Source organism: Tiliqua scincoides, chromosome 5 (assembly GCF_035046505.1).
Source record: "Tiliqua scincoides isolate rTilSci1 chromosome 5, rTilSci1.hap2, whole genome shotgun sequence".
In the NCBI taxonomy this organism is placed as follows: Eukaryota; Metazoa; Chordata; class Lepidosauria; order Squamata; family Scincidae; genus Tiliqua; species Tiliqua scincoides.
Genome location: NC_089825.1, coordinates 9,897,455 through 9,912,629, shown reverse-complemented (window position 1 = coordinate 9,912,629; position 15,175 = coordinate 9,897,455). Strand labels below are relative to the sequence as shown.

General features: G+C 50.0%; 1 protein-coding gene across 1 annotated transcript in view; it reads left to right on the top strand.

Annotated features, from left to right (window-relative positions):
• The window catches only part of PTPRN2 (protein tyrosine phosphatase receptor type N2), a 636,554-nt gene that overhangs the window by 484,141 nt on the left and 137,238 nt on the right, over window positions 1–15,175 (top strand). Inside the window, exon 13 of the mRNA XM_066627523.1 lies at window positions 12,114–12,329. Within this exon, the coding sequence (XP_066483620.1) occupies window positions 12,114–12,329 (216 nt within the window). The remainder of the gene's footprint in view (window positions 1–12,113; window positions 12,330–15,175) is intronic.

The window sequence follows — 15,175 nt, the reverse complement described above, 5'->3', positions numbered from 1 at the left end:
CTGACAGGTTGCCTGCCACAGTTGCCAAGGGAGCCACTTGCTGCTTCCTGATTGACCCCAGGATAGGAGGTCTTTTGTTATGAAAGTGCGGGCGTGTCATGGCATGATGTGGGGACACACATGCATGCACACAGGAAGCAGAAGAGCCCTTGTGGGTGCTGCATGTCCTTGCAGAGGGTTCCTGGGGGCGGGGGAGGCCCACTGTTACCCCTGCACTGGGCAGAGGGGCCATCGCAGGACTGGGGAGAGGGGGAGGGCTCCGCTCCGCAGCCCCTCCCAGTGCGCGGCACAGGCGGGGCCCGGCGCGGCGCGGCGCCGGCGAGGGCTCCTGCAGCCGGCGGCCAGGCAGCCAATTGCCGCCTGCAACCTGTGGAGGAGCATCGCTATAGCAACCGGTGGATGGGCCGGGCTGGATGGGCCGGGCGGGCCATGTGCGCGGCGGCGGCGGCGGCGGCAGGGCTGAGCGGAGCGGCGCGGAGCGGAGCTGCTATAAAGGGGGCGGAGGCCGCTCCTCGCGCGCCTGCGGACCGACGGCTCCCGGGAGGCGGCCGCGCGGGGATGCCCGAGGCCGCCTTTGTGTCGCCAGCCAGGGCCCGCTCGGGCGGCGCCGCAGCGCTGGAGCCCCCTCGGGGGAAGCGGCGCCCTTGGAGAGGTAAGGGGCGCCCGGCCGCGGCACGCTGGGGTGTGTTTGTGCCGCGCAGGTCCTCTGCACGTGCTCAGGGGCGCTCTCTCCCTCCCTGCAGGCCGAGCCGCCCCAGCCCAGGCAGGTCTACTCCGAAGCAAGCCGCATTGTAACCATTGGGGCTTACTCCCAGGAAAGTGCGGGTAGGATTCCAGCCTGAGAGCCCAGTGCCAGGCAGGTCTACTCAGAAGGAAGTCCTGTGACAGCTGACTCCCAGGAAGGTGCGGGCAGGGTGGCAGCCTCGGAGTCCACTGCTGCGCCTGTCTACTCAGAAGCAGGTCCCCTTGCAGCCAGTGGCTTTACTCTTGGGAAAGTAAGGGGGCTTGCAGCCTGAGAGCGGTGCTACGCCTACCTACTCGAAAGCAAGCCCCGCTCTCATCAACGGGAAGCGTGTCCAGCATGGGACGGTGCTGGGCCGGCGGAGGGGGCCTCGGGGTGGCTGGAGGTGCGCGGGGCTCCTCAGCCCGGATCTGCTCCCGGGAGCGGCTGGTGTGTGGCGGCCGCAGCCTCCCGCCCCCCCCCTCCCGCTTGCTTCCCGAAGGCGCTGCTTTCCTGCCCGCTCCTTCCCTCCGCCGCGGTCCGCGCCCGGTGCGCACCGGGCTCCGGCAAGGCTGCAGGCGCGGCTCCTGGTGCTTCGGCCCACCGAGAGACTCTCAGCCAGTCTGCTGCCTCTGCGGGCGCCCCGTCGAGCTTGAACACGCGCCCCGGTGCCTGGGCTCCCCAGTGGCCCTGAGTTCCGCGGGCGATGGCGGACCTGCGGCTCCTGCCCGGCTTGGGTAGTCCTCGGGCTTCTCCGGGAGAGAGCTCCTGCCTTGTAGAGACCCACCGGCCGCTGCAGGAGTGCGGGGTCCCCGGCCGTGGCCCCCCGCTCGCAGCACTCTCTGCTCGCCAGGGGGGTGGGGAGGCAGGTGTCCTTTGGAAAGCGCCACTGCCTGGAGGCAGTCAAGCACCCACAACCCACACATAGAACATGACCCCGGACTCCAGACCCCACATTGCATGTGGGTTGTGGGTGCTTGGGTGCCTCCCATGGTGGCAGAGTCCTTTTGAAAGGACTCTGGCGGAGAGGCTCTGCCTCACCTGCCTCCCCACCCACCACGCATCCCTGATGTTCAACCATTCCAGGACTGGATTGATTGGGTTCTGGTCCATTCTGAGCCCAGCTGGAGATCTGGGGAGGAGGAGAGAGGTGGCCGCTTTTTCAGAGTGCCTTCCACTCACTGCCTCGTGCCTGTCTTGGTGACTCACTCATGAGATGGAGAGCAAACTTTGGACACACTCTGCTTCCTTTTATAGCTCATCCTCTGTTGCTTCTGAAATTTAGCTGCTGACGTATGGCAAGCAAAACGGGGAGTTGCAAAGAACAAGTGCGCTCCTGGACGAGTGTCTGCCATTTCAGATCCTCACACTTGGGTCCTCCTCAGAGGATCCTCACACTTGGATCCTCCTCAGATCCAGCCCACATGCTTGCAGTGGACATAGGTCCTACCACGATTGCAATTTAGAACAGTGATTTTCAGTCTTTTCCATCTCATGGCACACTGACAGGGCATTAAAATGGTCAAGGCACACCATTAGGTTTTTGACAATTGACAAGGCACACCATGCTGCCAGTGGGAGCTCACATCCCCCATTGGCCCTATGACCTTCCCCCAAATTCTGGTGGCACACCTGTGGACCACTTGCGGCACACCAGTGTGTCATAGCACAGTGGTTGAAAATGGCTGATTTAGAAGGATGTATACAGTAATGCACAAGTAACAGACTACCTGGAGATGGTGTTTCTGAACAAGGAATCTCTCCTACTGCTTTGTGTTTAGCATATAAAACACACACCACAGACACATCTTGCAACTACCAGGTTTCGTCTTGGCTGGAAGGTTGACTTTGAAAGAAAAATTTTAATGCATGCTTGGCAAGAGAGATATTAAGAGGAAGAGTCACATTTAAGCAGTCAGCATATTGACAAGATGACAGAAAGCGGATATCAGGAGCACCTCTTTCTCTTTCTGTGTGTCAAATGTGCAGTGTGTATACAATAGCTACTAGCATTATGTTCACATAGTATATGTATAATATGTATTTATAAACTGAAGAGCACATATGCTACATGAAATATGTGCATATGCACATGCGAGAGAGAGAGAGAGAGAAAGAGATCACATGAGTTACCTTTACATTACTGTTATAAAGGGACTGTTATATTACCTTTATATTCTAACATATAAGCAGTTGTACGTACCAAAATAAAATGTAGCTTGAGTGTGTATGAGAGAGACAGCGAATAGAAGTTGGTCTGCTTAAAAAAAAAGTCACCTTTCCTGAGATTGTTTGTGGGCAGTTTCTGCTGCACACCAATTAGGAAGGAAATAATGGGATTTGAACAGATCCATTTCTGTTGAAGTCTATGAAACTGCACCTGAAATCCAGATTCTTTAGCTTAAATTGATTATGGATTAGTTTGAGATTGTGAGATTGAGATAGTTTGAGATTAGAGACATAGGCCACTTCTTTCTCTCTCGCACACACTCATACATACACACATGTACTTTTTTTTGCTCAGGAGAATGTTAAAATCTTCAGAATTTCCTCTTGACTCCCCCCACCCCACCCCTCTATCCCAACTGCTTTTAATCTTTTGGGTAACTATTAATACTTTAACATCTCATTAGGTAACAAGATGCATTTCCTTAGGAAGGCCAACCATGTTGGTTTGTAGCAGCAGCCCACAGTTTCTTCACTTATTAAACAAACAACCACAAAAAACCCAGAATTTATTTACCTTTAGGAAACAAGAGGAAAGTGTCTCTTATTGATCCTGATATCTTTGAAACTTGGCTGAATCCTTAGATTTGATTCCTTCATTGTTGTGGGATATTAATCCTTCTAAAAGGTATAGAGAAGCCCCCTGAGTGCTTTGTGGGGTTGAAGGTTGAGGAAAGATCATTGTGCCCCTCCAGATGAATAGGTCTGTGGCTCTCACCGTGACCTTTCTCAATGATTTGAATAAGCTGGAGTTCCCAGAAATCCATCTGCCTTTTGTGGGTGTCGATTTTGTCTAATCTTCCCGACCCCTTGGTAGAGTCTCAAAGAAGAGGGAAAGTACCTTCCCCTCTGGCTGCATTCTCCCCCTTCTGTCTCCAAGTAAAAGTGTTAAATTGACCTTGTTTCAGGTGATGAACTGACATCTGCTAAATGGAATTCTGAAGCCACATCTGAGGAGTTGTTGGAGGACAGAGAGCTACAAGGATGCTCTCTCCCTCGCTACATTCAAATATCCTGGTAATCCTCAAGGATCTCATCTGAAACTCTAAAAAAGAAATGCTCTTGTTCCATGTTTGAGGCTTTGGCCAGCAGTAAACAGACAGCTTTTTAAGCACTGTATTGCCAGGCCGTGCTCCTGCAACCAATTCTAAGGACATCTACTTAGATGTAGCTGATGCAGTTCTCAGCAAACTTACTTGGAGGTCGATTCCATTGAGGCTAATGAGTTAGCTTTCAAATAAAAGCATTGTTTTTGTTTACAAATAATGAGCTTTGTTTTGTTTACAAATTACTTTCAAATAAAAATGTGTTTAGGGCTTAATTGAATTTTTGAAAACGAGAATCAAAATAACTCAATTTTCCTTGTATTTATTGTAAGGGTGATTTCATATGTATCCTCCTCAGAGACATTCAAATAATTCAGTAAACCTATTTACACTGCCTTTGTACCATCCCAAGATGTTTTCCAAATCAGGTGATCTTTCACATGCTTTTATTGACAGTTACAGTTAATTTAGGGTACAGATCAATCAAGACCCCAATCAAGAATGTGGTCTGAATTAGGACACTATATGAAAACAAGGTCCACTAATTTCAATGGAATTCTCCTAGAAACCATAGTTAGATAGTAAATTACTATTGGTAACAATGTTCCCTATAAATAATTTCTGCACTTCTATATTTTCATGTCAGTTTACAAAAAGACAAAAATGTTTACAAAAGTTTGCAAAAAGACAGTTTACAAAAATGATTTAAGAGAAAAGTCTTGCTGAGGCCAAATGTATATTAATACAAGTTTATAGTCAAGAATAATTATTTTCTTGTCCTTCCTTTTCTTCTATTCTGGACTCTTCCCCTTTCCTTTTTTTTGGCCTCCTTGAATGGCAGATTTGCAAGTACAATTTCATCAGTGCAGAGGAACAATAGCTTTCAGTTGCACAAAGGATTTCTCCCACCCTGAATCTCAACCACAATGCCTCTTGCTCTGATAATAGCTTCTGAAAAGATTTTGTAATGCAGAGAATTAATACATGATTATTTCTGCCTGACTTCTCCCATTTATTAGGTTCTGGAGAGTATTCTAAATTAAAAATAGCATTAAGCGTTGCTTAAAAAAACTTGGTCACATTTTAAGATAAAACATATTTTAAAGTTTTATACCTTTGCTTGCTGAGATGTTCAGTTCTCATTGTTGTTTGTGTTCAAATCTAATGCAATGTATGATCAACAGAGAATTATTTATTTTTTTAAAGAAACTTGAAAAGTAAACCCTTCTGCTGCAATATGTGCAGCAAAATACTGCTAAAATATTTTTTGGGGAAAAAATGGAAACGCATTTTTCTTCGCAGAAGTAGAAAGGCTGTGTGCAGTCACTGCCAGCCGTGTGTCCTTATCTCAACGTAGCAATAGCTTTTGAAGTTTGAAGGCTTAAATTCTGTCGTCCTTTGCTGAATAGCATTTCCATTAATGAAGTTTGCTTGCTAAAACTGCAAAATCCATTTTTAAAGGGGGTAAAAGAGGAAATTGTTATTTAATGCTGAAAACTGTAAGGTGAGGTGGACGTCTTAAGGTAGAATCTATAATATAATCAGTTGCTTCTCCGAAGTTAGTCCAAACACTGGTGTCTGAACGACAGTCTGTACTGTATTAAATATTTACAAACAGTTGTTGATTTGGAAAGTTATCTGTGTTCCTTGCGGACTCTCATGCCTGACTGGGATTGGTGTTATCTATACACCTCCTCTTGAAGAAGCCCTCAGTTGGGTTTATTTCTAAAAAAGGGTGTGGAGGGTGGCAGCCATGGTAATACCATCTTTAGGAGAACACAACTGAGTGCTCATATCTCACTTTGATTATAGTAGCTCAACAATTTTTCACACCTTGGGGAAAAAGCTTGTAAGTTTTGGAGGGCAAAAGTCAAGGGGGGGTGACTTGTGAAAGTGAAATGTGAACAGCAAGGCCTTTAGGAATAATGTGTACTTATAGGAACTGTATTTATACTATGATTGTATTTCATTGACAGTGCAACTTAAACCAGCGTTTACTATAGTTCTGCTTTTGAACTTGAAGACCCTATGGTAAAATGGGGGGTACAGACAGACAGGCACGCACGCGCACACGCACATGCACACACACACCCCGATTCTTGTGCATAAGTATCTAGGGGCTACTTGAGTATCCAGTATTCCTTAGGGTGGATTTTGCATCTTTATTATTTTAGCTAGGTATGCTAGGCCTTAAGGTTAGAAAGACAGGGTTTTGTGCAACACCTATTGTCGTTGCCTTCACCCTCCAAGTCTCAATATGAGCCAGAGGCAGACTTTTGTGTGTGTGTGTGTGTGTGTGTGTGTGTGTGTGTGTGTGTGTTGCTTTAACCGACACCTGACTGTAAATGTCAAATTCATACATATTTAAGGATTTTTTTTCCTCCCTGATGTCAAGTCTGACAGGGCGCCTCTAATTAACCCTCAATTCTGTTCTGGGCTGAGACCTGATTGTTGCATGCAAGTGAGGATGGAAGGAAGAGAGGAGAGAGCTTAGCCTTAGACAAAATAGGAGATTATTGTGAGCACCTGGGTTTAGAGACAGTTGCCCCCCCCCCCCTTCCTGATTCTGGGGCCTGATTTGAGACAAAGTTCCATCTGGAATCCAAACTGGAATGATAGTGGTTTGGGGGTGATTGTTTGGGGTGGTGTAGCACTTCTGGGCTGAATGACGCATTCAGAGGAATACCCACTTGTTTCATTTCTAAGCATTTTTTCCTCCAGTGGGAGAAGGAGAATCCTCATGATGTTCAGTGCTGTGTCACCTCATAGGGATGTTGCTGGAAAAATCAGCAGATCCTCCCAATTAATGTCACCAAAACAAACCCAGTTTGTTTCCCTTTAAGCCATTTCTGCCCAAAGTTGCATATACACAACAGGGATCAAATGTGTACAGCTGTGGGCTGGGCAGAAATGGGTTAATTCCCTGCCCTGACAAGACCAGGTTTGCTTTTTTCCTCCTGTGTAGGTCCTCCTTCTGTTCACAGTTTGCCCAGAGATACTGCACCATATAAATGCGCATCAAATGCACATTTGCCACATGAGCTGATGGTGAGAAAGACACCACCACTGTGGAGTAGGGAAACCGTGTTAAGTGATCTTGTGAATGGTCCTCCCAGAGGGGATTTCCCTTTTCAAACTCAAGTCCAGAAAGTGTTCCTCAGTTCCCTGCAGAGCTTGGGTGCAAATGAACATTTCTGAGGCAAGCTGGGGGTGCTCTCCAGCAGAGATGTGAGGTGGGTGGGGAGACAGTAGAGGCAGTGCCTCCCCACCAGAGTCCTCCAAAAAGTGCCAAAGTCAAGTGAGGTGCCCAAGCACTTTCAAACCATGTGCAGAGTGAGGAGGGAGGGAGTGCAGAGTGTGTGGGTTGTGGGAGCCTCACATGATGTCGGTACTTTCTGAAGGACGCTGGTGGGGAGCTCCCCACCCACCCCACGTCCCTGTTCTCCAGTGCACCAAACCTCCTGTCTGGATTGCAGATGGGATGATCAGTACCAACTCTGGAAAGAGGACACCCCGTCCAGGAATTTTTTGGGGGTGGGAGACAGTGCTGTTCCGTGACTTAACTGTGGAGCAGGCTGCTGGACGTCCCAAAGTGAGTGGGAGATCACCAAGCCACGTCACCAATGGGGATTGCACCCCAGAGCCCTGGTGAAGAAGGGCTCTGTGACTGGGAAGCCTACACCTGCTTGCAGGCAGGGGTCCTGCAGAGAGCTCTGTGTCTGGGTTGCAGTGCAAAGCGGGGCTGGGCAGTGAGTGGGACGAGGAGACGCGGAGTTGCACCTGACTGGACCAGGAAGGGGGCCAGGCCGGGGGCCGCTCCGAGAAGCACCTGAAAGGAGTTTTAGGGCGCAGCCCCAAGCAGCCTTCCAGCACTGACGTAGCCGTGCCAATGGGGCGCCGGGGCCCTCCTCCAGGCAGGGGCATGTCTGTTGCCTGACCTGGGGCTGCACTGCGGCCTGGCCAGTGCTGGAAGGTTGCTTCGGGCTGCGCCCTCCCCGGGTGTTGCTACTGCGGGCAGCCCCCGAGGGTGCGGGCCTCCGGGAAAAGGCAGGTCGGAGGCGAGAGGCGCGTTCAAGCTGCACCTCCCCTTGCGCATCAGGACAAGGGGCGCTCTGGGAACGGAGTACTAGGGAGGTTTCCTTGTGGGGGGAGGCTCTGCTCTGCCTTCTGGCCACGATGCGCTGCAGAAGGCCCCCCCCCCCCCGCACGACTGGATCTGCTCTCAGACCCGCTGCCCGATCCCAGGATCGAGGCCCCGTCCCGGGTGTGCGCGGCTCGGCTCCCTCCCTCCCTCGCGGGCTGCGCCTCCAGGCTGCGGCCGTTTCCTTGCACTGGTCGAGCTACTCTAGTAGTAACTGCACCAGCAGCTCCGAGCCGGGCGCCCTCCCACCCCTCGCCTGGCAGGGCAAACTGGGCTCCCCCCACTTGGGGTCCACCCGGCCAGGCGAGGATGCTGCGGAGGTGGTGGCTCCGCGCCCTCTTCTTTCGACAGCCCGCTTGCCGGACCGCGTGAAGCCCCTCCGGGTCTGCAGCCCCTGCACCTGTTTGCGAAGCACGGCTAGGAAAGCGATTGGGGGGCCTGAAGTCGACTCCCTCCGAAGGGGGCCGCTCCCAGCCAGAAATACGAGGCAGGACCCGTCCGTTGTGCGCCGCAAGCGTGTGCCTGCGGGCCGCGAAGAACCAGGGAGGGGAGGGCTGCTGCCTCAACAGGCCACTGCGCCGAGCGGATCCTGGTCGGGTCGGGAAGCAGGTCCATTTCACAGATCGGGAACCCCGAGGCCCGGAAAAGGAGCGCGCCCACCCAGGGGTGGAACTGGACAAGCACCAGATTTATCGGTTTTTCTTCGTTTGAAGTTATTTAGAGCCCAATTCTAGGCATGTCTACTCTGAAGTAAGTCTATTACAGTCAATGAGACTTACTTCCAGGAAAGTGTGGCTAGCACTGCGGCCTTGAATTCCTGCATTTATGGCAAAGCAATCCAAACCACGGAATGTATTATTTGCAGAGATAGGACTGACTGAGAGCCCGATCCTAGGCGTGTCTACTCAGAAATAAGTCCTGTTGTAGCCTGAGAACCCAACCCTATGCATGTCTACTCGGAAATAAGTCCCATTCTAGTCAATGGGGCTTACTTCTAGGAAAGTGTGGCTAGGACTGTAGCCTGAGAACCCAACCGTAGGCATGTCTACTCGGAAGTAAGCCCCATTCTAGCCGATGGGGCTTACTTCCAAGAAACTGTGGCTAGGATGGCAGCCTTATACTTCTCTTTTTAAAGCCTCGATCATAAACGGGCCCGAGCTTCTCTGCATGAGGCTGTCAGGGCCGCTGGGCCTGGGCAGCGTCTCCTGCAGAAGAAGCCCTCCAGCGCCGGTGCGGCCAGCCTCGCACTCCCCATCCCTTGCTGGGACCAGTGGATTTGATGGGAAGGACTTGGGAGTCGGCAGGCAGGCAGGTGCTTTGCCTGGATGCCCGCCGGGCATCTTTACGCAGAAGGGAAGCGCGTGGAGCCCGGAGGGGCGACTTGTGGACGTGGGTGCCGAGGGTGGCAGCCTTCAGTGGCCCCGGGGTCAGCTCAAGGCACCTCTTCGGATGCCCCACCAGCTCCGATCCCAGCCCCACTGGGGCCGAGAGAGCATCTCCACTGCCGCTCAGAAGAGGGGCGCTGAGTTCGGCGCTGCTTCTCTCTGCCCCGGAGGTGCGCGGGGGCACCGTGTCCAGCAGCGGGGAGGCTCGTCGGCCCAGGCGCAGAGGACGGGGGCACCTCCTTCTGTTCAGGCCCAGGCGACGCCAGGGGCTTCGCAAGGCCAGGCCGCTGGGCTCGCTCGCCTCCCGGGCCTGGGGGGGCTTGCTGGAGTGACCCCCCGCCTCCCGTCCTTGCACGCCGCAGAAGGCCAAGCCGGTCCAGGCGCGCCCCGAATCAGAGCCCGGCCTTGTGCATCGGAAGTGAGTCCCATTGCAGCAGGTGGGGCCTACACTCGGGAAACGGGGGCTAGGACTGGCGCCCAAGAGCCCAACCTTAAGGCGCCTGCTCGGAAGTAATCCCCATTCTAGTCAGTGGGGCTTACTCCCAGGGAAGTGTGGCCTTCATTCAGGCTGCGATCCTGTTCGTCCAAGCCCGTGTCTACTCAGAGCCAGTCCCGCGGCAGTCAGTGGGGCTCACTTCCTGGAAAGTGCGGGCAGGAGCGCAGCCTCCGGCCGCGGAGGGGCTGCGGGGCGCGCCGGGCGCAGCAAAGGATGCCCCGCGCGGGAGGGCTGCCCGAGAGGCTGCGGCGCCCCGTCCCGTCCCCCTCGGGCTGGCTCCATCTCGGCCTCGCCGCCCCTCCTCGGGCTGCTGCTTCCGGCGCCTCCCCAAGTGGCTTTCCAGCCCGGGGGGCTCTCGGGAAAGGGCCCTGCCTGCCTGCCCAGCCCTGTGCATGTCTACTCAGAAGCAAGCCCCGTCGTGCTCAGCGGGGCTTACTCCCAGGTAAGCAGCCCCGTTGCCAGGCGGGCGCGGGTCAGGCGAAGGCACAGGCAAGTCACCCCCACTTGCAGCCCAAGCCTAGACGTGTCTACTCGGAAGCAAGCCCCATGCCAGGCAATGGGGCTTACTCCCAGCTAAGCGTGGCTAGGATGGCAGCCGGAGGACGGCACCCTATGCATGTCGTCTTGGAAGTCAGTTCCACTCGAGTCAGTGGGGCTTACTCCCAGGCAAGTGCCTCAGAGCCTAACCCTAGGCAGGCCTACTCAGAAGTCAGCCCCATTGTTGTCAGCGGGACTTACTCCCCGGAAAGTGGGGCTGGGACTGTGGCCCAAGAGCCCGACCCTCCGCTTGTCTACTCGGAAGTCAGCGCCATTCTCCTCAGTGGGGCTTACTCCCGGGCAAGCGTGGCCAGGCTGGCACCTGCCTGGGTGGGGGGAGGGGAGCCTCCCGGAGGCGCAGCCCCCGCCGCGTGCAGAGGGGCAGGTGGGGCGCCGCCTCCTCCGGCTGGCTGAGGGGCGGGACGGAGCTGGGCGCGCTTTCTGCGCCCCCTGCGGCGCGGAGGGGCGGCGGCAGCTCTGCCTGGGAAGCGAAAGTGGCCGGCGAAGGAGCCCCTCCCTCCCTGCCCGGCGCCCGCCCCACTCGCTCCCGCGCGCCAGCCGGAGAGCCTCGCTCCCGCAGCCGTGCCTGGCGCGCCGGCCTCTTCCCGGCCAGGACGGAGCCGGAGGGGACCCAGGCTGGCTGGAGAGGGCGCGCCGGCGCTGCTCCTCTCGCGGCAGGGGCAGGGCGCTCCAGCCCGGCTGCCTGTCCAGCGATGCCAGCCAGGGGGACTCTGGTGCCAGTGGCCGAGCCCGGAGGGGGCTGGAAAGGGGGCTCCCACCTGGACTGACTGGGGAGAGCGCGCACTGGATTCCCCTTCGCTGAGCCCCCACCAGTGAGCTGAAAGTGCCGTCTTTATGGAGAAGGCGGTTCTGCAGAAGCTGCCTGGGCTGAGCTGTCCAGCAGAAGACGGAGAGCATCAGGAGGGGAACAGCCACCAAGCGAACCCTTTGGGTCCTTGGAAGTGCTCCTTTCCCCCGCAGCAACAATCCCAACAGGATCCCAAGGACAGTCAGCTGGCTTTTCAGATAGATCTGATGGACCCCCGGCGAGGTATGTGTTGCCGAGGACTCAAAAAATGAGGGGAGTTCATTGAAAGCCACAAGCCTGTATCTGTTTCAGAAGTCTCATTGACCCAATGGTACTTACGCCTGAGTAAGCATGCATAAGATTGAGCGGTCTGGCTGCAGTCTGAAAGGTGTGAAGTAGGAAGCGCATCCATCCCATTGAATCAATGGGATTTCCTTCTGTCAGTATGTTTAAGATTGGCCTGCCTGTTAGATTTCTCTCACACCCCATCTGTCGGAAAGAATTGGAGTGCATTGCAACGTATGTAAAAAAAAAAAGGCAACAAAATATCTTTAAAATATCTTTATGGGGGTTGTTTGATTGAAGTTACATAGTGTGGTAATGATTTTGTCTTTTTAAAATGTTTTTTTCTTCCTGGAAAAAATTGGTGATGATTGTTAGAAGTTTCTTCTCCACCTTTGTCATAAAAAATACTCATGCACTTTCCCCATCTTTTCTCTTTTTTTATATACATATTTGTATATACTTATACAGAAAAGCAAGCTGAAGCTTTTGCCCCACCATGCCCAGGAAGAGGAAGATGCCACCAAATTCATCATCCTAACGTTGCTCTCCATAGCTTGCATTTTTGGGGTCCTTTTGGCTTCTGGGGTCATCTACTGCTACCGTCACAGTTCTCATCACAAACTAAAGGAGAAGCTAACAAGCCTGGGCTCTGATACCAGCAGTGATGCAACTGCCGCCTATCAGGTAAGAGACCAGTTTCTCCACTCCATCGGTTTGTTCTTTTCCTTGGACACTTAAACCATTATTTATTATCCCACACACGAGGGAGTGCTGCATTTATTTATTTATAGCTGAGGCAGGGTGTTTTTTTCTTTAAACAATGCCTTACTTGGAGTCCCTCCATTAATATTCCCCCCATAGACTGTAACAGCTTTTTATTGCTAGTTATTAATCTTGGCTATTCTTGTAGCTTGCTGTAAATGTGCCTCTAATTAGAAACGTTAAAAGAAGTAGTTGCCAATTTCTGTGCCTCTGGAAAAATAACATTAATATCCAGGATCTGTCACTGCAGTGTAATTTTTTTTTTAAACACCTTTACAATTTATGGGGCATGGATCTTCAGTTATCTAAAGGCGTCTCTTTGAATCATTGACTTCTCGGAGGTCTGATATGAAAGGAACCTTTGACCTGCACTGTTGTCAGTTTCTCCCATTATTCAGATAAATTGGAATGTAATGCTGATAAATTTGCAGGAGCTCGAGAAGTTAAAAGCCATCCTGTTTCTCTGAGAACAGTGGCAGCAAATCTGTGCCAAGCAACATAGAAATATTATAGATGAGTCCTCTGCAATAAATTCAGAATCAATGTAGGATGAGCATGCTGTTTCAGATATATTGGCTAAGGACTTACGATTTATTTGTGGTAGTCAATCTGTATTTTTTATTACCTGTATGGATATTTTATATGGTATTTATTATACTGAATATTATGTAACCAAACAAATCATACAGTTACTTGACTAGTGTTCTCAAATTTTGGTATCCCTGTACAAATACTCCAGCGTGTTGAAAGAGACTCAGACATACTGTACTTACATACACTCTTGGAACAATGTGTTATGCATTCAAATGATAAAATACATCGTGAACCTTTTGAGATAAGGCCATTGGTTTGTATTTTTACCTCTGTGTTCTCTGGTTACCAGATGCACTTGGTTTCAGATCCGAGTGTACAAAAATTTAGATATTTCTGAAATTTAGAAAACCTCAAAAATATGATTCCTCTTTTTTCCCCCTCCATTTTTTTCCCTGTCTCTCTGCTCTGTTATATTTGTACTGAGTGTGATTTCCTCCTTGGGGGAGGGAAGCATTGCATGCCTGATGGAATTTTCAGTAAGTGTGGTGAATTCAAACATGTGCCAAGTTATTAGCACTTCAGAGGAAGAGCTTCCAACTTTAGTTGGAAGCATGAGGAGAAAAAGCAAAGTAGTAATGCAGAGATAACACCTTATCAGAGGAAAGGGGACAGGGATAATTTTCAGTGAAGTACAGGTACATTTGCCGTGACAAAAAAACAACGAAGCATTGGAAATAAAATGAACTGATAACAAGTTGTCAGTGGTTACATCTTATCTAGGAATTTAGATAAAGTGTTATTTAAAATTGATAGATTACTTTTTGTTTTGTGTGTGTGTGTGTGTGTGTGTGTGTGTGTGTGTAAAATCTGTAAAAAAAAGCCCACATTCTTCTATGTGATAAGTAAAAGATAATCTTCCTTATGACAGTTTTAATGAATAGTATCTGTAATTAAAATCATACTCTTCTACCAGGAAAATTTGTTTGAATTTCTGGGAGTGACCTTTTTGCCATATCTCTTGGGACACACTGGTTAAGTTGATATTGATTTTATAATGAGCTCAGGTTTGTTTAATAGGGATCTGTAATCCAGATGCTAACTTAAATTAAAAAACAATTTTCAAGCTAATTTATAACCTTTTAAAAATGGCTAGAATAATGTCTAAGCATGAATAAAATGTGCTTAATTCTAATACTTTAAAAAAAAAAGCATTTAAATCTAATTTTGAACTCTAAACTTTTCTCCCACCTCACCCAAATAGTCCCATTGGTTCTTGTTAAGATAACTGTGAATTAAGAACAGGATGGGTTGAACTGAAAGAAAAGCTTCCATTGAGGGCTTGATTTTTGTGCTCTTGAAATCAACATAACATATGCCTATGAATTCAATAGCAACAGAAGCACAACAGAAGCATTGTAATCAAAAGGGAGACTATTTAATGGCTGCCTTAGCCTCACCAGGTGGTAGTTTAGTTACATATTCTGTAAAATCTGTTCCCAGGTAAAATTAATGACAAAATTTCCATCTTTTGCCCGTTGATGAGCAAGAACACATTCTTAGTCGCTAATTTGTATGATTTTGCTCTGAACCGTGTTCCATTTACAGAAATTCTTGAAAATATTGACGGAATACAGTTTCTTTTTCCTCACCTCATCAAAATAAGTACTGAACAACTTTAAATGCTCAAATAGCCATGGGGAGATCCATTCTAAATATTTGGATAATTGGAAGTTTGGATTAATGGGAGTGCTATTTACTGTGGGTTATGTTGACCTGGGGCTACATGAGTGACATATAGTGAGCAAGGGAACAAGGAACATAAGAAAGCTAGAGTTTGCATAATGGAGTTTCTACCATATTAAAAAAAAAATCCTGGCACAGGTAATCATTCTCTTATTTTTGCCTGAGGTGATTGAAGAAGCATGATAGCGTAGATGCAGCAGGAAAAGTGCCAAGAAAATGATCTTAAAAATGGGGCAAAATATGCACAAAATCTTTTTAAGATGCACCTTAAATCTCTTTTGGTCTATCCACCATTTAACCAGTCTTAATGGCGTAAATCTGAAAATGGGAATTGTACATTCATATCCACAGCTGCAGTCTACTGTAGCTTCAATGTTTAATCTGTTTTTTTCCGTATGATGTGAATAAAGTATAGAGTGGCAAGGAAAGTACATGGCTCTTAATTGGCAAGAATGGTTTTAGTGTCTGTCATTCACATATCTTCTAAAATA